Source organism: Rhinoderma darwinii, chromosome 5 (genome assembly GCF_050947455.1).
Source record: "Rhinoderma darwinii isolate aRhiDar2 chromosome 5, aRhiDar2.hap1, whole genome shotgun sequence".
NCBI lineage: Eukaryota > Metazoa > Chordata > Amphibia > Anura > Rhinodermatidae > Rhinoderma > Rhinoderma darwinii.
In genome coordinates this window covers 269,637,405-269,663,630 of record NC_134691.1, presented here as the reverse complement: position 1 = coordinate 269,663,630, position 26,226 = coordinate 269,637,405, and the positions used below count along the sequence as shown (strand labels likewise).

The following is a 26,226-nucleotide window of genomic DNA, read 5'->3' as shown; positions in this document are numbered from 1 at the left end:
GGGACCTCCCTCTGCCTCCAGACGACGGGACCCAGGACTTGCGGTGGGCCGTGCTGGCGATGCTCCAGTCGGGCGGCCCACCTGTACCCAGGATGATGCAACCAATTCCAGGCGTGTGCCACGGTCGGTGGTGACACGGCGGGCAGGAGGGCGGCTACCTGCGGGCCGCAGGGTGGTCGAGCCCCCCAACAGACGGGCGGAGAGGCCCAGTTCATCGGCGCAGTTACGGAGCGCTCCATCAGAAGGTCGGGGATGTCATGCATGCGGCGCTTGTCCTGGCCCGTCTGGGCAGGATGAAGTGGACGACCGTGAGTTCGGTGACCAAGAGGGACGTCTGGATGGATCCTTCGCCCCGGCTGGTGGGGACACAGCACCTGCGCAGCCCGGTGAGTCGCTGTCTCCTACTTTTTCATTGCCTGCTGTATTTCGGTCCCCAGGGGTAGGGGGTGGGGGTTCACTTTTGCCTACGGGATTGCCGGGGTGTAGCGGGGGGATTACAGGAAGTACGGGTGGTGGGGGTGAGATTCAGGAATTGTTGTGTTGTGTGCGTGACCTTTTGGCGCGATGCGGAGGGGGGGCGATAGGTTCTCCATCCCCGGTTGCAGCTTGGGTGGGGCCGTCGGGGCCTGCAGTGGTGGATAGCACGCTATGGGGAGCTGGGGTAGTGTCTAGGGAATCGGGCGTGGCAGTGTCGGTGCAGACAGAAATAGATGTGGCAGTGGATGAGGTGCGGTTGGACGATAAGGCGAAGGGCGAGGTCTATGTTTGTTTTGAGGGCCCATTGGGGGCGCATCTGAAACCGGAAGTAAGGGAAAAGATATGGAGGGATGAATATGTGGATATTTTTTCATTGTTGCCGTTGGAGAAGTTCAATTTAGATAAAGGGAAGTGGTTGGAAAGCAAGAAGGAGAAGGAGGAAAAACGTCGGTATCGAAACTTTTGTTAATTGGTTGCAGGCTTTTGCTATTTTGGCAAGCGTCATTGGACAGAAGACGCCGGAACATTGTTCGGGCCTCTTCTGTTATATGGATGCTATCGGAGAGGCTCATCGAGTTTACGGCGGGCAGACGTGGCTGCGCTATGATGAGCAGTTCCGGCAGCGGAAGGCAGTGAGACCTGACATTAGGTGGGATAACAAAGACATAGGGTTATGGTTGCGGGTCATGGCTCCAGTGCGTTTTGGCCAGTCCTTTCAAGGGGGTGGGGCCGGGGTGGCCGGCCCCTCATTGCCTTCGGGGGGGGGAGCAGGGGGGGCAGGAGGAAAATCCGGGTTCTGCTGGCAGTTTAATGAGGGCCAGTGTAAGTTCGGATCGGGTTGTAAGTTCAAACATAGCTGCTCCTCCTGCGGGGGGATCTCTCACGGAGCGGTTAAATGTTTTCGGAAGGGAAAAGGACGAGGGGCCGGGGGCGCTAGTCAAGGGCCGGACACCGGTGAGGTGGGAAGACATGGAGCCCTTTCTAAATAGGTACCCTGATAGGTCCAGGGCAAGTTTGTTGTTGGATGGTTTTCGGGTTGGTTTCCGGATCCCTGCCCCTGCTCACAAGGTGCCGTTTACCTTGCGTAGTTTGCGTTCAGCGTTGCAGTATCCAGGGGTAGTAGGGGATAAGTTGCGGAAGGAGGTGGAGTTGGGGCGCATGGCAGGTCCGTTTGAGAGTTGCCCTTTACCGGAGCTGGTGGTGTCACCACTGGGGGTGGTGCCTAAGAAGGAGCCGAATAAGTTTAGGCTCATACATCATTTATCTTACCCGAGGGGGCGATCGGTTAATGATGGGATTTCTCCGGAACTTTGCTCGGTGGCTTACACGTCGTTTGATGCGGCAGTTGCGTGGGTGCGCCGCTATGGTGTGGGTGCATTAATGGCAAAAACGGATATTGAGTCGGCCTTTCGCCTCCTCCCTGTGCATCCTGACAGCATACGGCTGTTAGGATGTTATTGGGACGGGGCTTATTTTGTGGATCGCTGCCTCCCTATGGGGTGTTCTATTTCCTGTGCCTATTTTGAAGCTTTTAGTTCTTTCCTGGAGTGGGTGGTTTGTGAGGTTGCGGGGGTCTCATCGGTCATACATTACTTGGATGATTTCCTGTGTGTTGGTCCAGGCGGGTCTTCGGTTTGTGCTACGTTGTTGAACACGATAGAGTGGGTGGCAAAGAGGTTCGGTGTGCCTTTGGCCCAGGACAAAACGGAGGGACCTAGCTCCTGTCTGGTCTTTTTAGGAATCACCATTGATTCTTTGAGGATGGAGTGTCGGCTCCCGGAAGATAAATTGGTAGCGTTACGGGCGGAGGTGGACCGGGCTAGACATTTGCGTAAGATCACGTTACGTGCTTTACAGTCATTATTGGGTAAGCTTAACTTTGCTTGCAGGATTATGCCCATGGGCCGGATTTTCAGCAGGCGGCTGTCGGGAGCGACGGCTGGGGTGACAGCCCCTCATCATTTCATTCGTCTGACACAGACGCTGAGGGCAGATTTGGCAGTTTGGTTTGAGTTTTTGCATCGTTATAATGGGAGGTCCTTGATCATGGCCCCGGTGGTTGACAGCGTGGATTGGGAGCTGTTTACAGATGCTGCGGGGGGCGTGGGATTTGGGGCTTACTGCAAGGGTCAGTGGTGCGCGGCGCGGTGGCCTGAGGAATGGGCGGAGTTGGGTTTGGTGAAGAACCTGGCATTCCTAGAGCTGTTTCCCATAGTAGTGGCGGTGGAAATTTGGAGTGAGAGGTTTCGGGACAGCAAGGTACGGTTCCATTGTGACAACTTGGGCGTAGGGGGGGCCATTAACAACGTGTCAGCGTCATCCCCCCCGGTCGTCCGGCTTTTGAGGCACCTTGTTTTACGTTGCTTGTCTTTGAACGCTTGGTTTGTGGCGGTTCATGTGCCAGGGATCAAAAATGACATCGCAGATTCTCTTTCTCGCTTGCAGTGGGAGCGGTTCAGGATGGTGGCTCCGGACGCGGAGGAGGACGGGATCGCTTGCCCGGAATGGTTGTGGGGGCTGGGTTACGAGCCGCAGGAGGTTTGATTCAGGCTTCGCTTGCGCAGGGTACTTGGGCTGCTTATGATTCGGCGTGGCGGGAGTGGGAGAGTTGGTTGGCAGTTCTGGAGGGTGTAGTGACGGATGAGGATCGGGTGGTGGCGTTGTTAGTTTTTCTGGGGCAAGTCTCTATCGCGGGCTGGTCAGTGTCCAAGGTGAATCGTTTTGTGGCAGCCCTGGCTTTTGGTTTTAAGGTCCGGGGGTACACGGATGTTACAAAAAGTTTTTTGGTTGGCCAGGCCCTGAGGGGGTACAGGAGAGGGAGGATGTTGCCGGATCGGCGGCGCCCTGTGTCGTTTATGTTGTTGGAACAGTTGTGGGGGGTGTTGTGTGACATTTGTTTTTCCAGCTACGAGGTGACCCTGTATAGGTTGGCATTCTCGTGGGCATTTTTTGGGGCCCTGAGGGTCGGGGAGCTGGTGGCTCCCAGCACAAGGAGACCTGGGGGGTTGAGAATGGAAGATGTGTTGGTAACGGATCGGAGTGTGGAATTCTGGATCCGGCGGTCTAAGACGGATCAAGGGGGTCGGGGTAAGAGAGTGGTGTTGGGGGTGGCCAAGGGGGTCAGGATGTGCCCGGTCGCCTGCTTTGCGGGGTTCAGAGAGGTCTCAACGGTGCGTAGGGGACAGTTGTTGTGTCATGAGGATGGGTCCTTTATGTCCCGGTATCAGTTTACGTGGGTTTTTCGTAGGTGTCTGCGGAAGTTGGGACTGGAGGAGGCGTTGTTTTCCCCCCATTCTTTTCGGATTGGGGCAGCGACGGAGGCGGTGGCATGGGGGTTGGGTGAGGAAGTGGTAAAGCAGATAGGTCGATGGGATTCCCGCCGCTTCCAGCTGTATGTGCGCCCTCAGTTTATATGATAGTCCAGTCGTAATCCCTCCTTCTCTACACTCCCTCCGGCTCCCCGCATCGTTTTTCTCTCCTCCTCCATGTTTCGCTTGCATCCTTACTCGTTTTGTTAATCAGTGGTTTTATTTTTCAGGACCCGCGGGCCGATTGGTGTGGATCGTCGGGCATTCCTACGTTCATTGGGGGGCGGAGCGGGCGGATGTTCGTCCAGACGGGCGGCAGTTGGGTTTTCGGCGGGAGGATGTAGTCGTGCGGTGGCTGGGGAGTAGGGGGATGCTGTGGAGTCGGGTGTTGCCGGACGTGCATCGGTTTGCGCTGATGGACAGGGCCCCGGATGTCTTGGTGTTACATGTCGGGGGTAACGATTTGGGTAGTCGTCCTTTTCGGGAATTGATCAGGGATATAAAATACGATCTACTCAGGTTATGGTCCGTTTTCCCGGCTATTAAGGTGGTGTGGTCAGAAATTGTCCCGCGGAAGGTTTGGCGGCATGCTAGATCGGTGCAGCGGTTGAATAAAGCCAGGGTTAAGGTTAATCGGGCAGTTTCGGGTTTCGTGGTGAGAAATGGGGGGGTCTTCGTGCGTCATTATGACTTCGAGGATGGCCAGGGTAATTATTGGCTAGGTGATGGTGTGCACCTGACGGCCGTGGGGATCGACCTGTGGACTCTGCGCCTGCAGGAAGGTATCGAAAGGGCCCTCTCGTTGGGTGGGGGCTCGCATACTTAAAGGTGTCTAAGTATGTTCGTGTGGCGGATTGGGGGTCCTTGGAGTTGGTGGTAAATTACTGTGGGGGGGGGGATTCATAGGGGGTATGGTCCCTCCCCAATTTATTATGGTTGGTAGTCTGCTCAATTTGGGCTCCTGCTGGGTGGTGTCCCGAGGAGTGGTCAATTAGGGCTCCCGCTGGGTGGTGTCCCGGGGAGTGGTCAATTTGGGCTCCCGCTGGGTGGTGTCCCGGGGAGTGGTTGCGGTTGAGGTCAGCCAACTGCAGGTATAACGGTGCCCCTGAGCCAGTAGGGTGACGGCTGGGAGTAAAATACTATGCAGGTGGGCTGTTTCGTGACAGACTTTTGTAGCTCCAAGGACTCCCCTTCCATTGTTATTATTATTTGTAAATTGTTGTTCTTGATGTTTGTTTGTAAATAAAATGGCTGCTGTGGCCAAATTTATCCAACCCAAGTGTCTGAGTCTTATTAGAGGGACAGGGGGTTTGGGAAAAGGTATGGCCATTAATGGGGAAGGTGAGTAGGTGAAGCCACTTCCCCCCCCCCGGTAGGAGTGTACGCACTCTACAGTCCCCTGATCAAGTACAGGCTGGACCCGGCAGAATGCCATAGGGGGAGGCCACCATGATCAGGGATGTTAGGAAGGGAAGGAGTTAAGGAGTTAGGGGTGTGGTTAGGAGGGGGCGGATGTGAGGGGGGCGAGGTCAGTTTACTTAAGGGTAGGAGAGGGAAAGGCGTCGCCATCTTTAGTAACAGCACAGGGAAGCTTGTCCCACCCTCCCTCCCAAAATGATGTGTTCATCTGTGTGACTATTTTGGTATTTCGCTTTGTTGCTCGTTGTTTTTGTTTTTCCGCAGGTACCAGAGGATGCTGTGGAACAGTTTTGCAATGTCGCAGCAGTTGTATGGCGGATTGGGGGTCCTTGGAGTTGGTGGTAAATTACTGTGGGGGGGGGATTCATAGGGGGTATGGTCCCTCCCCAATTTATTATGGTTGGTAGTCTGCTCAATTTGGGCTCCTGCTGGGTGGTGTCCCGAGGAGTGGTCAATTAGGGCTCCCGCTGGGTGGTGTCCCGGGGAGTGGTCAATTTGGGCTCCCGCTGGGTGGTGTCCCGGGGAGTGGTTGCGGTTGAGGTCAGCCAACTGCAGGTATAACGGTGCCCCTGAGCCAGTAGGGTGACGGCTGGGAGTAAAATACTATGCAGGTGGGCTGTTTCGTGACAGACTTTTGTAGCTCCAAGGACTCCCCTTCCATTGTTATTATTATTTGTAAATTGTTGTTCTTGATGTTTGTTTGTAAATAAAATGGCTGCTGTGGCCAAATTTATCCAACCCAAGTGTCTGAGTCTTATTAGAGGGACAGGGGGTTTGGGAAAAGGTATGGCCATTAATGGGGAAGGTGAGTAGGTGAAGCCACTTCCCCCCCCCGGTAGGAGTGTACGCACTCTACAGTCCCCTGATCATGTCACACCACTCTGTGATAGGAATAACCATCTGCTGCTGACAGTCTCCTCCCCAACCTCCTGCTACATACATATATACACCCACACACTCAGCGCTACTACACAGACACACACAGTCAGCACTGCTACATACAGGCAGTGGCAGGGATTTTACAAGGAACACAAAGAAGCAACGGCCCGTAGAAAATCAGAACGAGCACGATATGTTATCATCAGGAGCTGCACTGATAATAAACCGGCAGGGGATGACAGACTCCATGGCTGCACTGCAGTTATCGTCAGCAGAATACAAGGGCCGTTTATGTCAGCTTGTAGTTTGTAATGCAATGCATGGGCGGCCCGTCGGGGGTCACGAGAGCGGGGGTCTGTGAGAGAGAGAGCGACAGACAGAGACACACACCTTACCTGCTGTGCAGCTGGTCTTTAAGATGGCGCCTGCTATCTCCCTGCAAACAGCTTCTCTGCTGTGTGACTCTGACCTGCATCTGGGCAGTACAGAGCCAGAGAGCAGAAGCAATGGACGGCTGCCGTTCATTGTGCCCTATGCATTGTAGCTGCCGTATTCCATCTCTGTATGTGTCGTTAATCGACACATACAGAGATGAAAAAAAAATGGCAGCCCCCATATGGAAGTAAAAGTATGAATACATTAACCCCTTCCCGCCAAAGTCGGGTAGGGGAGTATGGAGCGGGCTCACGGAGTGTTACAGCCGACACTTCAGAGTAACGAGCGGCATCAATGACAGCAGCATTTAAATCCTTAGAAAGAGGGGGGTGACCGCCTCTAACAGCTCATCGCGCCCCCGCAACGCAATCGCTGGTTGAAGTCCCCTAGCTGACATACTGTAGGGCAGGAGTCAGCCACCTGTGGCACCAGTGCCGTAGCTGGCACATGGGGCATGGTTTGCTTGCACACTTCCCTCTCCTGGGGTCCAGCGCTGTTGAGTGCTTGTCAGTGCTGAACACAGGGAGAGAGCGCAGCGCTTCATTATGGGCTTGGTGGCGCTGCTCTACACTTGACTAGCCCACAATGCAGCACCGCTCTCTCTCCTGGTGTTCAGCGTTGCCAAGCGCATCATAAAGTGCTTCTCTCTCCTGGTGTTCAGCGTCGCCAAGAGCAATAATGCTCTATAAGTTAGCAAAAGTTGGCTCCTATGTGCACTCCCCCAGGCTGGTGTCCAGTAGCTGCGATATCTCCTATGTGCATCCCCCCAAGCTGGTTTCAGTAGTCACACTTTCTCCTGTGTGCAGCGGCCCAAAGTTGGTGTTCAGTAGCCTCACATGAACCACACACATCATCTTTGCAAAGATAGTCAGGGACAAAGGTTACACTGAAATATAAGTTTAATTAATTTATTAATTGGTTATCTCACACGTGGTAACAGTTTGTCTTATATAACTTTCATGTTTGCATTGCACATCATCATTGATTTTTTTTTTTTCATTGGCACAGCAAACCAAAAAGGTTTCTTGGGCTGCTTTAGGGCGTGGAGAGCTGCAACCGCCGGGGCAACCATACTATACCCAGCTAGTATCGTGCAAGGGTCCTATTCTAATTAACTAGGCACACATTTATTTATTTATAAACCAAAATACACATATACACAGTGTCTTGTTGGTGGCTTATCTGTGCCAGCTCTAGCGTGGGATGAAGGGGGAGGAGGTGCAGGAAAAAGTGGGGAGAGCAATCTGCAGAGCATGAGGTACGAGGCATGAACAGGGCCTGATCTCTTCTGCGCAGGCCTGGCCCATGTGGAAAGCCTTGCCCCTGTGGAATGGCACAGAAAGTAGTCGTGGAACAGTGTGGATGGAAGCCTAGGGCTTCCGTGCACCTGCCTACGCATGTTAAGGGCCTTTTACTGAAGGGGTGTCCAGGTCGGCTCCTCAATTTTCTGAATCGGCTCTTATTTTAACCCCTTAAGGACACAGCCTGTTTTGGCCTTAAGGACACAGCCTATTTTTTCAAATCTGACATGTGTCACTTTATGTTGTAATAACTCCGGAATGCTTTTACCTAGCCAAGTGATTCTGAGACTGTTTTCTCGTGACACATTGGACTTTATGTTACTGGCAAAATTTGCTTGATACATTAAGTATTTAATTGTGAAAAACACCAAAATTTAGCGAAAAATTGCAAAAATTAGCATTTTTCTAAATTTATATGTATCTGTTTGTAAGACCGATAGTAATACCACACAAAATTGTTGCTAATTAACATCACCCATATGTTTACTTTAGATTGGCATCGTTTTTTGAACATCCTTTTATTTTTCTATGACATCACAAGGCTTAGAACTTTAGCAGCAATTTCTCACATTTCCAAGAAAATTTCAAAAGGCTATTTTTACAGGGGCCAGTTCAGTTGTGAAGTGCATTTTAGGGCCTTATATATTAGAAATCCTCGATAAATCACCCCATTTTAAAAACGTCACCCCTCAAAGTATTCAAAACAGCATTTAGAAAGTTTCTTAACCCTTTAGATGTTTCACAGGAATTAAGGCAAAGTAGATGTGAAATTTTCAAATGTCTTTTTTTTTTTGCAGAAATTCATTTTTCATCTATTTTTTTTGCAACACAGAAAGTTTTACCAGAGAAACGCAACTCAATATCTATTGCCCAGATTTTGCACTTTTTAGAAATACCCCACATGTGGCCCTAGTGCACTTATTGACTGAAGCACAGGCCTCAGAGACAAAGGAACACCTAGAGGATTTTGGGGCCTCCTTTTTATTAGAAAATTTTTTAGGCTCCATGTCGGGTCTGAAAGACTCTTGCGGCACCAAAAGAGTGGAAATCCCCCAAAAGTGACCCCATTTTGGAAACTATACGCCTTGAGGACCCTGCAGGTTTTTTGCAGAAATTATTGGAAGTAGGCCGTGAAAATGAAAATCTACATTCTTTCAAAGAAAATGTAGGTTTAGCTAATTTTTTCTAATTTCCACAAGGACTAAAAGGAGAAAATGCACCACTACATTTGTAAAGCAATTTCTCCAGAGTAAAACAATACCCCGCATGTGGTCATAAACGGCTGTTTGGACACGGCAGGGCTTAGAAGGGAAAGAGCTCCATTTGGCTTTTGGAGCTCAAATTTAGTAGGAATGGTTTGCGGAACACACGTCGCATTTGCAAAGCCCCTAAGGGACCAAAACAGTGAAAACACCAAAAAAGTTACTCCATTTAGGAAACTACACCCCTTGAAGAATCCATCTGTAGTGAGCATTTTGAACCCACAGGGGTTTCATAGATTTTATTAGAATTGGGCAGTGAAGATAGAAAAAATCCTTTTTTTCCAATAAGACGTAGCTTTAGCTCAAAATTTTTCATTTTCTCAACAAATAAAGGAATAAAAGAACCCCAACATTTGTAAAGCAACTTCTCTGGAGTACGGCAATACCCCAGTTGTGGTCATAAACTGCTGTTTGGGCATACGGCAAGGATCAGAAAAGAAGGAGCACCTTTTGGCTTTTGGAGCACAGATTTTGATGGATTGGTTTCTTGACACCATGTCACTATTGCAAAGCCCCTAAGGTACCAGTACAGTGGAAACTACCCAAAAGTGACTCCATTCACAAAACTACACCCCTTGAGGAATTCATCTAGGGGTGTAGTGAGCATTTTGACCCCACAGGTGTTTCATAGATTTTATTAAAATTGGGCAGTGAAAATAAAAAAAATCCTTTTTCTTCAATAAGACGTAGTTTTAGCTGAAAATGTTTCATATTCTCAACAAATAAATGAAAAAAAGCACCACAACACTTGTAAAGCAACTTCTCCTGTGTACGGCAATACCACATATGTGGTCATAAACTTCTGTTTGGACACAGAGTAGGGCTCAGAAGGGAAGGAACGCCATTTGGCTTTTGGAGTTCAGATTTTGCTGGATTGGTTTCTGGTCGCTATGTCGCATTTGCACAGTCCCTGTGGGACCAAAACAGTGGAAACCCCCCAGAAGTGACCCCATTTTGGAAACTACACCCCTCAAGATATTCACCTAGGGGTGTAGTGAGCATATTAACCCCACAGGTGATTGCAACATCGAGTGCACACCAATTTCTGCCAGAGTGAAAATGGTTTTTCAAAAGATATGCCAATATGTGGCGCCCAGCTTGTGCCACTGGAGACACACACACCCCAAAAATTGTTAAAAGGGTTCTCCCTGGTATGGCGATGCCATATATGTGGAAGTAAACTGCTGTTTGGGCACACTGTAGGGTTCAGAAGGGAGGTAGCGCCATTTGGCTTTTGGAGCGTGGATTTTGCTTGTAGTAGTTTTGTTTTGAGTCTTACTGGTGTTTCAGTTTATAACGTGGGGTTACATGTAAGGCGGGCGGAGTATATAAGGGGCATAGTCAGGTGGTATAGTGGGGTAAAAAAAAACAATACAATAATTCATAGATGTGTGTTATGCTGTGACACAATCCTTTCTGCACAGGCCGGTGTCGCACTAATAAATGGTCCACACTCGGCACCTTTGAAGTTTGGGGAATTTTGCTGGGAAAGTGTTGTCCTGGTATAATACGGGCACCCTCACTTCCAGCAGATATGTTTGGGCCCTCCCCTTCCTGGTTCCCTAATTTTAGGGGCCTTGATAATTCGCCACTTGAAACAGAAGAAACGTTCCCCTCGGGACGGCACAACTGCATATTTTTATTTCCTGGCTTATTGGTGCCTTGACTAATTTTATTTTTTCATAGACGTAGTGGTATGACGGCTGTTTTTTTTTTGTGGGAAGAGCTGTAGTTTTTATTGGTACCATTTTGGGGTACATGTGACTTTTTGATCACTTGTTATCCTTTTTTTTTTTTGGGAGGCAAGGTGACCAAAAAACAGCAATTCTGACATATTTTTTTAGTTCTTTTTATACAGCGTTCACCACGCATTATAAATTACATGTTAGCTTTATTCTGCGGGTCAGTCCGATTCTGGTAATACCTAATTTATAGCACTTTTTTATGTTTTACAACTTTTTGCACAATAAAATAACTTTTGTAAAGAGAATGGATTTTTTCTGTCGCCAAGTTGTGAGAGCATAACGGTTTTAAATTTTTCGTCGACGGAGCTGTATGAGGGCTTGTTTTTAGCGAGATGAGTTATAGTTTTTATAGGTAACATTTTTAGGTACATGCGACTTTTTGATCACTTTTTATTTAAATTTTTGGTAGACAAGTATTTTTTAGTTATTTTTTTTACGGCGTTCACTGTGCGGAATAAATAACATAATATTTTTATAGTTAAGGTCGTTACGGTCGCAGCGATACCAAATATGTATGGCTTTATTATTTTTTTCAATAATAAATGACTTGATAAGGGAAAAAGGGCGATTGTGCTTTGTGTTATTATTTGAAACTTTTATTGTATTTTTTACAACTTTTATTTTACACTTTTCTCCCCACTAGGGGACTTGAAGGTCCAACTGTTTGTTTGATGTTCTAATACATTGCACTACCTATGTAGTGCAATGTATTAGAACTGTCAGTTGTTCACTGACAGCAAGCCGATCAGGCTCCGTCTCCGGGCGGGGCCTAATCGGCTAACGTAATGGCAGATAGGAAGCAATTGTTAGGCATCCTGTTGCCATAGTAACAGTCGCCAGCCTTGCCATCGTATGGCAGGGCTGCCGATTTCATACAAACCACTTTGATGCAGCGATTGCATTGAATCGCTGCATTGAAGGGGTTAATGGCAGGAATCGGAGCTAGCTCCGGTTCCTGCCGATAGATCAGGGTAACATACAGCGGACACCCACTACTGATGACGCCGGCCCAGCTTCTGAGCTGGAAGCTGAGCCGGCGCCATCTTGCCGATGGTACCGGAAGCCTCTTGGGCCCCGCCGACGACGGGGCATAGGAGGATTTAGTTACTGGCAGACCGGGAGGTAAGTATTAGCCCTCCGATCGCCTTTGCAGCCACCGGCAACCCAGCGATCACGTTGCTGGGGTGCCGGTGGCTATAAAGTCCTCACATGCTGCAATCTCTATTGAACGCAGCATGTGAGGGGTTAATCGGTCGGATTGGAGCCTAGCTCCGGTCCTGGCCGATACCTCAGGGTGCCAGCTATAATATACAGCTGTCACCTGGCGGTGATGTCGCTGGCTCAGCTCCTGAGCCAGCTCCATCTGTTTCACGTACAGTTACGTGGAGATGCGCGAAAAGACAATCCCCCATCACGTAACTGTACGTGAAATGGCGCGAAGGGGTTAATAACCAGTTTGAGAGAATGAGAGAACCGGCCTGATCTCACCCCTGGATAAATGGGTATAGTGCATAGTGAATGCTAAGGCAGTTGAAAGTGATTTTTAGGAGGTATATCTTTATGATATTTTCCCATAGACGGAATAACTGAATTGGTAGGAATTTTTTTTTAACAGTGTCTACAAAGGTCCTTTAAAGTTTTTTCTTTAATTAAAAATGTTATGTGTTTAGTATTAAATTATAATGAGTATCTGCTAAGGTCACTCCTTTGGGACCTCTCAATGTTGCAGTTGAAATTTAACATGAATCTTCTTTCCAAAATACCAAACTAAAGACTTCGTGGTATATCAGCTTTCCCTGCTCAGATGCTTCAATTTCATGCCTAATTCAACAACATGCCAGAATTTAGATCATTAGGAGCAAAGGAAGTGGCGTAGCTATAGGGGTCGCAGCATGTCTATAAAATTTTACTACAGTTACTGGGGCCTATGAAATAAAATACACGGGCCCCTGTTGCTATAGTAGTAACAATATACTTACCCTCCTTGTTCCTGAGCATAGTGGAGGTCCTGGCATTTCCTCGCGGCATGACGTCACGACGCTGTGTACCGCCCATGATGTCATGACGCTGTGCGCCACACACAACTTTGCGATTATGGATGGCGTCAGGACCTCCACTGCACCCAGAGCCGAAGATGAGGGTAAGTATAGCATTACTGTCTGCTGGGGCCCTCTATCTAAGCCTACCATGTGGTAGACTTAGATACACAGCCCATCAGGCAGAATAACACATGGGCCATGTATCTGGACCTAACATTTGGTAGGCTTAGATAAAGGGCCCAAGTGTAATCATGTCTGATGGGCCCTCTATCTAAGCCTACACTTAGTAGGCTTAGATACAGGGCCCCAGCAGACAGTAATCCTATACTGTATAAGATTACTGTCTACTGGGGCCCTGTATCTAAGCCTACCACATGTGTTACTAATGTGTTTTTTTTAGTGTTGGTTAACGAGGGTTGTGTATTTTTTTTAATTTCAATAAAATATTTAATCTGTGTCTTTTTAATTTTTTTAAACTTTATTACTACTGCCTTAGTTATGGCCGCTGGCTGATTGACAGAGTCCATTACAAAGGTGGGGCTTAGTGTTAGACTGTGAAAAGGCTAGCACTACCCCTATTATTACCCAAGAACCCACGCCACCAGGGGTGCCGGGAAGATACGGGTACGATCCAGTACCCGACCATCTGTACTGATGGTAGGACACTGGGGCGGCCACAGGCCTTTCCACCCTGCTAATGCTAGCCTGCTGCTGCTATGTTCTGTCTGGCTGGTTATGAAAAATGGGGGGAGATCCCAGGTAATTATTTTTGTTTTAAATAAATAATTAGAGAAAACGTTGTGGGTTCACCCTCATTTTTCATAACCAGCCAGATACAACATAGCAGCAGCCTAGCATTACCAGGGTGGGAAGGGCCACAGTTTTTGGACTTTCACAGCCTAATAATTCCATCCTACGGCCTCCCCAGTGCCCGACCATCACTACAGATGGTCTTGTACTGGATCATCCCCGGCTCTTCCCGGCACCCCTGGTGGCTGTGGGTACTGGGGTAATTATGCGAGTAATAATGCCTTTTCACCGGATAACATTAAGCCACGCCTTAGTAATGGACGCTGTCAATCAGCCAGCGGCCATTACTAAGGTGGTAGTAATAAAGTTTTACAAAAATGGACATAGAAAAAATATTTTATTCAAATAAAAACCCCCACATGACCCTCATTAACCATTTTATTGAGAATACAAAAATTCCATCATCGAAGTAGTCCTCGAATCAAAAGTAGTCCAACAACCGAACATGTATAAAAATACAAACACACAAAACAAATTAGTAACACATAAAAAAGCAAAGCAATTATTATTCTTACCTTTCCTGGGTTCAGCGCTGGAGCTGCAATGTTAGCGAGCCGGGCCCTATCTCTAATCCTATCATGTGTGATACTGTCTGCTGGGCCCTATATTTAATCCTATCATGTGTGATACTGTCTGCTGAGCTGCTGTATCTAATTCTATCATGTGTGATACAGTCTGCTAAACCACTGTATCTAATCCTATCATGTGTGATACTACTGTCTGCTGAGCTGTTTTATCTAATCCTATCATGTGTGATACAGTCTGCTAAACCACTGTATCTAATCCTATCATGTGTGATACTGTCTGCTGAGCCGCTGTATCTAAGCCTATCATATGTGATACTGTCTGCTGAGCCACTGTATCTAATCCTATCATATGTGATACTGTCTGCTGAGCCACTGTATCTAATCTTATCCATATCCAAGAGAAGGTGTATGGGCAGCACAGTAGAACAAAAACCTCCAGGGCATAAGGGTGCAAGCCTCCAGGCAGGGGCGTAACTAGGAAAGACTGGGCCCCATAGCAAACTTTTGACTGGGGCCCCCCTCCCCTGGGTGTCACACAACCCCCCCTTGTAGATAGTGCCTTTTTTACAGCCCCCCCTGTAGATAACGCCACACAGACCACCCCTGTAGATAACGCCATACAGCCCACCTGTAGATAACGCCATACAGCCACCCCCTGTAGATAACGCCATACAGCCACCCCCTGTAGATAACGCCATACAGACCCCCTGTAGATAACGCCATACAGCCCCCCCTGTAGGTAACGCCATACAGCCCCCCTGTAGATAACGCCATACAGACCCCCTGTAGATAACGCCATACAGCCCCCCTGTAGGTAACGCTATACAGCCCCCCTGTAGGTAACGCCATACAGCCACCCCTGTAGATAACGCCGTACACCCCCTCTGTAGAGAACGCCCTACAGCCCCCCCTGTAGATAACGCCATACAGCCCCCCCTGTAGGTAACGCTATACAGCCGCCCTGTAGATAATGCCATACAGCCCCCTGTAGGTAACGCTATACAGGCCCCCTGTAAATAGCACCATACATCCCCCCTGTAAGTAACGCCATACAGACCCCCCTGTAGATAACGCCATACAGACCCCCCTGTAGATAACGCCATACAGCCCCCCCTGTAGATAACGCCATACAGCCCCAACCCCCCCAAAAAATCTGACCTATAGTGTGTCCTACAAAAGACATGTATCCCCTATCCACAGGATAGGGGATACATGTGTGATCGCTGGCAGCGATAGGGAGAACAGGGGACCGAAAGTCCCCCGAAGTTCTCCATGACTAACCTCTGACTACCGGCGTCTGCGCAGCTCAATAAAAATGAAAGGAGCGCTGGTCGCGCATGCGCACAAGCGCGACCGGCGCTCCATTAATTTCTATGGAGCTGCCGACACAGACCCCGGAAGTCCGAGGTTTGTGATGGAGAACTTCAGGGGACTTTCGGTCCCCCGTTCTCCCTATCGCTGCAAGCGATCACACATGTATCCCCTATCCTGTGGATAGGGGATACATGTCTTTTATAGGAACAACCCCTTTAATGGCAGAGCGGGGAGATACCTCCCTGCTCTGCCGTAGTGTTAAGTGGCGTCGCGCTGTAGTAGCCATAGAGGCAGCTAGCGGAGCCTCCGGCCATGGTGGGGGCCCGTACCGGCGAGCGACACAGACCCCCTCATGCCGCGGGCCCCGTAGCAGCCGCTACAGCGGTAGTTACGCCACTGCCTCCAGGGATCCGACTTGTAAATCCCCAATGGTATACAAATGTAATGAGAAAGAGGCAGCACTCCAAGGTTCAAATTATAGAACGTTTATTCACCCATCAGTGAAAAAGGTGCAACGTTTCAGCTGCTCAATGCAGCCTTTGTCAAGCAATATAAAACAGACACTGAATTGTTTTTATACAACCCACAATGGGAGGAGTTACAAAACGGATATAAACATTCAAGTAAAAAATTTAAAGTTTATAAGTGTATATCAAATCGACCATATAAGGTCAATCATCATAATGTTATGACATTTATAAAATTGTGTTTAGTGAACAACCAAGAAGGTGTTTTATTCAAATAAAGTGACATAGTGGCAGATCGCACAAGATATCCTGATTAGAGTCAAAATATTCTGCAGCTGCGCAGACTCAGGTGGAAGAAGTCAATGCACATGTGTGTATATTTTATGAATGAACATAGAAACATTGGCACTCACCCAAAACGAAGGTACATAACATGGGACGTGTAGTGTGCCAAGTTCAAACATCTACGGTGTTCATGTAGTCCAACTGCGCATGCTCAGCACTAAATCACGTGATAAAGATATCACGTGAACGGCTGTCAAAACAGCCCCATATTAGCGTCTTAGCAACCATGCATACATACAAGAGCGCCGGAGAGAAAACAAAGAACAGGCATCAAGAATATAGATCCCAGACCCCAGCGTAAGTCTATTAAAATCAAAGAATCCTGCTTGACCCGACCAATATCACCAATATAGGTGGCATGGTCCGAAATCATGACAAATATGACTGTGGATAAAACCACGTCATAGTGTCTAGATACGAAAGGGTTCTAAGGATCTCAGAGAAAATAGAGCAATTCAAGCGATATATATCAATGGGGGTCATGTGTAGTAATAAAGTACAATAATATTATACAGTATCTACAGCCACAAAGGAAAAAGCACTCTAAACGTCCATGTGTCCCTCGGCTTGGGTCAGCATCCAGAGAAGAAATTCAGTTATTTATAAATCAGACCTGAAAAATAAAAAAATTATAATTAATTATCCAAACTTACAAAAAACTCAAAATTCCAGAAAAAATATGTGCGATCTAATATAATATAAACATAAAAGAAATATAAAATGTATATATATATATATATAGATACCCCTCATAAAAATAAAAATAGAAATAAAATAATTAAATTAACTCTTACTACATAAGGGGACAATATCATCCAGTAGCAGTATGGGAAAATACCACAATCCACAGTACCTAGGCCTAAAGAAATCTATGAAAATGCTTTTAAATTATACTGAAAGTTGAGTCCCTTAGGTTGCAGCATATCAAGTCTACTAATCCACTCCACTTCTTTCCTTTTTATTACTTTCTCCCTATCACCACCCCTTCTAAGAGGGGGTACATGATCTATAATAAGAAAGCGAAGTTGGTTAACCCTATGTTGGGCTTCACAGAAATGTCTGGGGATAGGTAATTCAGTCTTATTTGTATTAATCGTAGATTTGTGTGTATTGAGTCTAATCCTACATTCCGTAGTAGTCTCACCTACATATAACAGTTTGCATGAACATATAAGAACATAGATACAAAGGTCGATCCACAGGTTAAAAAATGTCTTATTTTATAAGTCTTACCGGTCTTTGGGTGTGTAAAGGAATCTCCCTTAATCATTAGACCACAATTCACGCAATTTAAGCATGGATAACAACCACATTGTCTAGCCAAACTCCCACTGTCTCTCGGACCTATATCAGTTTATACTAGTCTATCTTTCAAGTTAGACGATCTCCTATAAGAAAATAGAGGGGGGATTTAAATTCTGAAATATCATAAAAATTCCCCAACATAGGCCAATGTCTCCTAACCACCTGCATAATTTTGGGACTGTTTGTGTCATAAGTGGTGACACAAGGGATACGTTTTTTATTCTTAGAACCTCTAATATCTTTAGAGTGATCCCCTTGACTCTCGTTAGTTCTAACTCGGGCAATATAGGACCCGACAAGTCTATCCGGGTAACCCCTAGATCGAAATTTCTCTCCCATCTCGTCTAATCGACCAATCATAGTTGATTCATCGTCCACTATCCTCCTAATCCTCAGCATCTGACTATACGGAAGTGATTTCACCATCTTTCTAGGATGCTGACTCTCATACCTTAAATGGTTATTACGGTCTGTACTCTTTATAAAGAGGTCTGTCACTAGATGGTCGTCTCTAATAAGAACAGTAGTGTCAAGAAACTGTATTGATTCGGTTGAGCTAACCATGGTAAACTTAATATCTTGGTCCATCCCGTCGAGATCCACAAAAAACTCTTGAAGAGAGTCCTGTGTGTCAGTCCAAATGAGGAATATGTCATCTATGTATCTCCACCATCCCAAAACCTTGGAAAAATGTATCATGTGTGATACTGTCTGCTGAGCTGCTGTATCGAATCCTATCATGTATAATACAGTCTGCTAAACCACTGTATCTAATCCTATCATGTGTGATACTGTCTGCTGAGCCGATGTATCTAAGCCTATCCATAGCTATAGGGTCGTAGGGCTATAGATATGCTGTCTCCTATATATATATATATATATACATATATGTTTTTTGGGGGGGGGGGGCATATATATTTCCCCTGACGTTTTAAGACCTTAGTGGCGCTGCTGGCTGCTAGTGCTGCATCGTTGGTTCACTTAGGAAACCCAACGATGCAGCTGAATACTGCAAGCTGTCGGCCATGAGAAGAAGTTGGTGGGGCCCCAAGAAGGACTTTTGCATCGGGGCCCATGGGCCCTTAGCTATGGCCGTGAGCAAAGGAGAGCAGTATTGAGAATAAATGAAACAACTATTGTAAGCTGTCCAACTGTAATGTAAACTCTAGAAATTACAGTCCGGGAATGTGGATTTGTAAATCATGGTCTTTTAGAACAGACTCCGAAGACGGCCAATGAATAAAGACAAACTGGTACCTAATTACAAAAGATAACTAAAGTCAAGTTTCCAAGAACAGAAACATACTGTAGAACAAAGCAAGGTCTAAACAAAATGAAGGATACCAGGGAGCATAGCTTGGTCAAGAATACATTTATTGGTCACTCATAAAGTATGTTAAAGATGTTCAGGTGAGTATCCAGAGTAGAGTGCTCATAATGTCAATCAACTAAATGCCGCTATGCTACATTATAAAAGTAGTATGCCATAAAAATTTATTTCAATTAGCCTGTATAAATAAGTCTTCAGTTTACTCCCCCTAGAGGCAACCTTGTGCTGCAGAAATGTATGTATTTAACAAATCTGTGAGTACATTGAAAAATCTCAGAAAAACACATATATATATACACTAATGCAATATATTATCAAATTATTTAGTTTAAGTTGGATTACTCACTCATGTAACAAAAACTATAATTATACCTCAAATATAGACTAAACCTAGAAGTTTATAAAAACAGAAAAACAAAACAATTTTCTGTATGCTCCTCAAACAGTTTTGTAGAAATCCTTCAGAGAATTTTTTCCTTATCCTTATTCCATATCCTTTCTGAACTGCCTAATGCAGACAGAACAGTGGGGGAGGGCTTCTGCTGTGGCTAGTTGCCTTACAGCCAGCAACAGTTCTGATCTAAGGTTTTTTACGGAGGAAATAGATGATCCCCTGAGACATATAAAGTAGATTTTTTTTGTACATGTGGCAAAGGTTTTGATAGAAAGGATGGAATAGGATCAATGTTGAACAGTAGATCAGAGAGCAATTGCTGTGAGGTTTTTTTCCACATTTATGGCACAGCATCAAGGAAAAGTTAGTAGGAGAATGGATGGGACAAACTTATGAAAGCTTTCCTAGTACGTTTTCTGTGTCTAAATGAGAAATATCATATTTTAGCATTAACTATATTGCATTTTGTTATACTATGGATGAGGAAAATTCAATAATAAATGAAAACAGCTGTTCTATTTATTTTACAGACATCAGAATTACATTTATTTTCTCCATTATAAAAATGTTTTCATGAGAACAATTGAATTTTACAATGTTTCATATCTCATCAATTTTCTTTTTATCATAGTTGCCAAATAGTATTTGTTATGGTCGGGATTAGAGATGAGCGAACTTATGAAAAGTTCGGTTCGGCTGGTTCGCCGAATTTCACGAAAAAGTTTGATTCGGACCGAACTAGTTCTGACCAAACATGTAATTTCCGTGCACCGAGCATGGTACTGTCCAGGGTGCTGAAAGAGTTAATGAGCTGCACTAACTCTTTCAGCAATCTTGACAGTACCATGCTCGGTGCACGGAAATTACAATTTTAATGTAATAAAAAAATAAATAAATACGTTCATACTTACATTCCTCCTGTCCGGCCTCCAGCGATGACGTTTCATCCATGTCGCCGCTGCAGCCAATCACAGGCTGTAGTGGCGGTCACGCACGTCACGTGACCGCCTCTGCAGCCAATCACAGGCTACCGCGGCCTCTGCAGCCAATCACAGGCTGCCGCGGCCTCTGCAGCCAATCACAGGCTGCAGCGGCCTCTGCAGCCAATCACAGGGTTTGTTTGTAATCGGTTACCGTAGAGACACACATTGTGTTTTTAACTGGGCGTGTTTATGTGTATGACGCTGACCAATCAGTGACCAGTCAGTGTCATACACTCCTCAACATCTGCACGCTCCTCTTCTGAAATATTCTGTGCTGTTGTGAACTCTTCTCTTACCATTACGTAGCTCTCAGTCTGTTACCTCTCCTCCACTCCTGTCCTCAATAACACCTTCACATGATTGGCAAGTCACCACCCCGCACAAGATCCGCACGCTCATCTCCTGAAATACTCTGTGCTGCCTTAAACTCTGTGGACAGGTCAGGATCCTGTTTCTTTTAAATGCTGCTGGGGAACCCGCTCGATCCACTATATAAGGAAGCGCCTCCATCCTCTTCTGCCCCAGTCACTTATTCCCAAGCACTGTAAACTTTCAGATTGGTTGCGCTGTGAATATTCGGAGAACGTGATTGGTTTATGTGCAGGGTAATGAACATACAGACAAGCAGTAGAAGACTGACTAAGGGCTGAGCATTTCATTGAATTCAGTCTTCTACTGCCTGTGATTGGCCTGTGATTCAGCCCGGGAGGTCGGACTGGATGTCGAGAGGGACGCGTCACCAAGGCAACGGTGACGCGTCCCTCTCTTGACATCCAGCCCGACCACCCTGGATGACGCGGCAGTCCATGTGACCGCTGCAGCCTGGGATTGGCCTGTGATTGGCTGCAGCCTGTGATTGGCCTGTGATTGGCTGCAGCGGTCACTTGGACTGAATCGTCATCCCAGGAGGTCGGACTGGAGGAAGAAGCAGGGAGTTATCGGTAAGTAGAAACTTCTATTTTTTTTACACGTTGATGTATATTGTGATCGGAAGTCACTGTCCAGGGTGCTGAAACAGTTACTGCCGATCGTTTAACTCTTTCAGCACCCTGGACAGTGACTATCTCCGCCGGGTTCGGTCAAAACGTGTTCGGCCGAACCCGGTGAAGTTCGGATTCGCTGCGAACCTAACTTTTCCCGATGTTCGGACCGAAACCGGGTTCGGTTGTCCCGGATCGCTCATCTCTAGTCTGGATGTATAATATCAACAGTCAGTTGTAATATAGCCTGACAGATAATATAATACTTAAAGGGGTATTCCCAACTTAGATATACATGTGGGTTCCATCTCTGGGACTCGCACCTATATCGAGAACAGGGGTCATCTGACCCCGTTTTGCCGGGTGTGTAGGCCGCAAGCTTCTGATTCCAAACAGAGACTAGTGTAGAGGGAGCCTCGCATGCATGCGGCTCTCTCCATTCTGTTGCATGGGAGTTACAGAAACAGCTGAGCAGCTCTTGCTCGGCTGTTTTCGTAGCTCTCATTGAACAGAATGAAGAGAGGCCATAAATGTCAAAGCTGTGAATACTCCTTTAACCCAAATTCTCTGTTTGATGCTTATTTATTAATGTTTATTGCTAATTAGGCGGATGAAAGCAGAAGATCCCAGTTGTTTGTTTGGAAGAGATTGCAAGACCAAAGACTGGAAGTAATTTCACACTGCACACTCTGCTATGGTAAGGGACTCTCTAAACCCCAAAAACATACCAATAGGGAATTTAGGTTGTGAGCCCCAATGGGTACAGTAAAAGAGGACCTCTGTACAGCGCTGCATAATATGTTGGCGCTATATAAGTAACTGAAATAAATAATAAATAAAGACAGATTTTTTTTCTTCCATTTAAAATCTGGCTGTGATCTGGAAAAATACTAAACATTGTCACATGATTATACGTCAAAGTGCTCATACAATGAATTAACCCAAATAAATAAGGTCTGCTCAGTTTTGATATGTGAGGTGATATATGGATAGATAGATATGAAATAGATAGAGAGATAGATATAAGAGAGCAAGAGAAAGAAAGATACTACAGATATAACAATAGATATACAATGGATTGCATTAAAAAGAGAATCTGTCACCATGTTTATGCTGCCCTATCAGAGGGCAGCATAAAGTGGTGCCAGAAACACTAATTCCAGCAGGGTGTCGCTTACTTTGTAATATTCAGTCGTTTTCATAAAATCCCTGTTTATTTCCTGCAGCGCGAGCCAAGCCAGCAGTCCTCTTAATGATGTGCTCACGCTCAGGAGTCCTCGATATTCATGAGCTGAGGTTAGCCCCGCCCCCCGCCACCGATTGTCAGCTTTCTCCCTATGGGGAGAAAGCGGTCAATGAGAGCAGCTAGTGGGTGAGGATAGCCGCAGCTCATAAATACGAGCCGCTTTAGAAAAAGAGAAATACTGCACGCTGAAAAGTGATTAATACAGTGTTGGATTCAGGGTCACCGGTACTATTTTACCCTCAGATGTGGCAGCATAAACCTGGTAACAGATTTCCTTTAAGTGGTTTTTGGAAAAACTTCCCTACAGTGTTTGTCAGTCTGCAGGATTTTCTTCAGCGCCTGAAACAATCTTGTTGAGAACTCAGGTGTTAATCTTTTCCAGATCCCCTCTATTTTTGGCTGACAGACAGCTGAGGGGCAGAGTTTTGTCAATGAGGTGACGTTTAGTGTTCCTAGTGTTCTATTGCAGACAGAGATGTAAGGAACTTTCCTGCCAGTTGTCTTACAGCCATCCATAGGTTTGTGAGGAGGAGGAGGGGAAATGGCTGATGTCTCGAGTCACATATAGAAGATTTCTTTATATATTTCTCACAGTTTCACTTGCAATATGAGACAAAATAGCATCGAAGGAGAAGAAGATATTAAGGAAGGAATTGCTGGGAGTTCGTAATTAGAACCATGAATAGATATTGACATAAACTTCTAGAAACAATTAAACAAGAGAAAAGCCTTATAATTAGACTATGTTCACACCTGTGTTGATATTTTAAGTTCTGCACCGTCAGGACAACAGAACAAGAGAAAACCCTTAAGTGCCGGTTCCGTTGCACAATGGATACTACCGGCGGCCGATGGAACCCATTGACTTAAATGGGTTTCGGTCGGCTTTCTGTTGGGGTGTCCGTGGTTTTACTGTGAACAATAGCGCAGTAGCAGTAGTCTCGGCCGTACCTGCTATGGAGGCCACTAACCGAGCCCCCAACACAGATGTGAACGAGGCCTTAGGGTTTAAAACCTGAAAGAGATGTAGGTAGTAACACAATATATGGAAGGGACAGCTTTATGTAATAGACCGTGGCCATGAAAATACCAAAGTGATTTCAAAATTATTTATCAGCCAAAAACGGGATAAAAGGACAAAAAGGAATACAAACATGTACCTTTTACTGATATAAACAGATTCCCAGATCAAATGTGTGGCAGGATTCTTAAAAGTGTCCGTACCCCTTCAGAGCTGGTTGGAGATTTCCATAACTCTAAATACTCAGGATTATTGCAAACACTTCAAGGAATCCCTCTAGCGTGAATCAAGTAAGGGTGGATTCACGTGTGGCAGAGTTTGTTGCAGAAATTTCTGCTACTGTCCCATTCATCTGAATGGAACTTTCAGAAATTCATGTGCTTGCCGCCAAAACCACCAAATTCAGATGAACGAAAGGTTTTCAGCGGCAGAAATTTCTGCAACAAAATCTGCATCTAAATGACTTATACTGTAGATTGAAAGATGCTATGTGTAAATATGATAGCACAAACTATAGTAGTATAACATGATATCACATGTGGCAATGAATAGAACGTGATATTAAACCGGTTTTCTGGTTTTATGTCAATGATGCTCATTCAATCCTATAATGAATAGCTTTGCAAGTGTTTCAATTCCCTGACATTTTCAAGATCTCTCTTTGTTGTTAGCCTATAAAAAGAAACTCGTTTACATCCACACGTTGGAGACCTGTATAGGCCAAGTCCTGGTTTCTGCTGTGAAGTGGATACAATCCAGTCTTGACAATCTGCACCTCTCCTCCATCTCCAGACTGATTTATTAAATTATAAGTACAAACTGCAAACATAGCCTAAGATTTTCTCATATTTTGCCTTCCTTAACTCCAAACATGAGTGTTTTGACATAGCATTAAGTACTTCAATCTTTAAATGTGTTTCAGATAAATGCATCCCTGATGAGGAGTGTGAACTGGACCCTGTCCCTCCCACAGAGATAGACATGGATATAGTCTTTATTCTAGACAGTTCTCGTACTGTTAGCAGCGATGACTTTTTGCGGGCCAAAAACTTTGTAAGCACAATGCTTGACCATTTGGTAGTATCACCACAGCCTAAAGCGCCAGGCACTGGGGCAAGAGTGGCCTTGGTTCAACAGGCTAAACCCGACTTTATGCCAAATAGAAATGTGAATCCTGTTAAAACAGAGTTTGAGCTCGATTTTTACAACAATAGAAATTTAATGAAGAGACACATTGAAGAAGTTGTTACACAGCTTGAAGGTCAATCTGCTCTGGGCCACTCTATCCAATGGGCTATAGAGAACATTTTTAGGAAAGCTCCCAACGCAAGGAAACACAAAGTCATTTTTACAGTCCTCAGCAGCAGAACAAGTAGTTGGGACAGAGCAAAGTTGAAAGAAATATCTCGAAAAGCCAAATGTGAAAGATTTACGCTATTTGTGTTGGCTTTTGGGAAAGACGTAAACCACAGTGAGCTTACAGAGCTTTCTAGTCTCCCTCAAGATCAGCATGTGTTGCACTTACTTACCATGTCAAGGACGGAACTGCTTTACGCTGAGAGATTCAGCCAGGCATTTATTAACCTTCTGAACCGTAAGTAACCATTTTCTTAATTCTGGGAAGAGCGGTTCTTCAGACTTTTTTTTTGACCAGATAGTAGAAATGATATGCTGCTTATCCACTATATGTGTATGCTATATATATCTAAGAAAGCAATGGGCAGTGAGTATTTAAACAGCAGAGCTGTTTTTTTTCTCACCAAAATACCACTACTCTTGTTCGTGGGTGTCTAGTACTACAGCACAATTAGAAAGGGCTAAGCTGCAATACCAGAAACAGCCTATGGACAAGACTGGGGCTGTTCCCTAAAAACAACCAGACTTTTTTTTTATAATTTAGTGTAACCCCTTTATAATAAGAGCAGAATATTGGACAACTTTTATCAAGGTTGTGGAGAAAGTAAGGCTTTGTTCACATTTGCATTTGGTATTTCCTTTTCTCAGCTCCGTCATAGAAGCAAAATAACGATGATCCGTTGCATGATGGACACCATTGGAGCCCAAAGGAGCTTCTTGACTTTACTGGGTCCCGTCGGGTTCCCGCCATGGTACTCGTCGTTTTACCGGACAATATAGCGCAGCATGCAGCACTTTTTTGGCATTTTTGACCAGTTCTGTGAACGACATCTAAGCAGTTTGGTGTTTCTTTAAAACCTTCCTCCGCTGATACACTTCTGCTCTTGTATCCTTATGGCATTGTCATGTCATCTGTCTGTGCTGGGGAGACTTGACTGCAACTTTGTCTATGTAAACTCTACCCAGCCGCCACCCTGTTTTGTTTCCTGATTTCTTTGGAAATCCAAGAGTACAAAGTAATTGAATACTTCATGTGCACTGTGAAATGTTTCTTTAACAAGCTTTACTTTTTATGTAGTTGTTTTAGATGATTTATGATGTGCTACAGGCAGATAATGATGGGATTTTTGTGACTTTTTTCGTGAAGAAAAGTACTTTCCTTATCTGTTTTTTCTTGACTTTTCTCATCTTTTTGTATACACATAATTTTTGCTTTTTTAAAAAAATAATTTTTAGGCTTATAGTTTGAAAAAAGTGATTTTTTTTTCTGTAATAATATGGTG

General features: G+C 45.5%; 1 protein-coding gene across 1 annotated transcript in view; it reads left to right on the top strand.

Moving 5' to 3' along the window:
• LOC142652590 (collagen alpha-4(VI) chain-like) overlaps positions 1-26,226 on the top strand; it is a 142,682-nt gene that overhangs the window by 77,713 nt on the left and 38,743 nt on the right. Inside the window, exons 37-38 of the mRNA XM_075828245.1 lie at positions 21,927-22,017; positions 24,510-25,181. Of these exons, the coding sequence (XP_075684360.1) occupies positions 21,927-22,017; positions 24,510-25,181 (763 nt within the window). The remainder of the gene's footprint in view (positions 1-21,926; positions 22,018-24,509; positions 25,182-26,226) is intronic.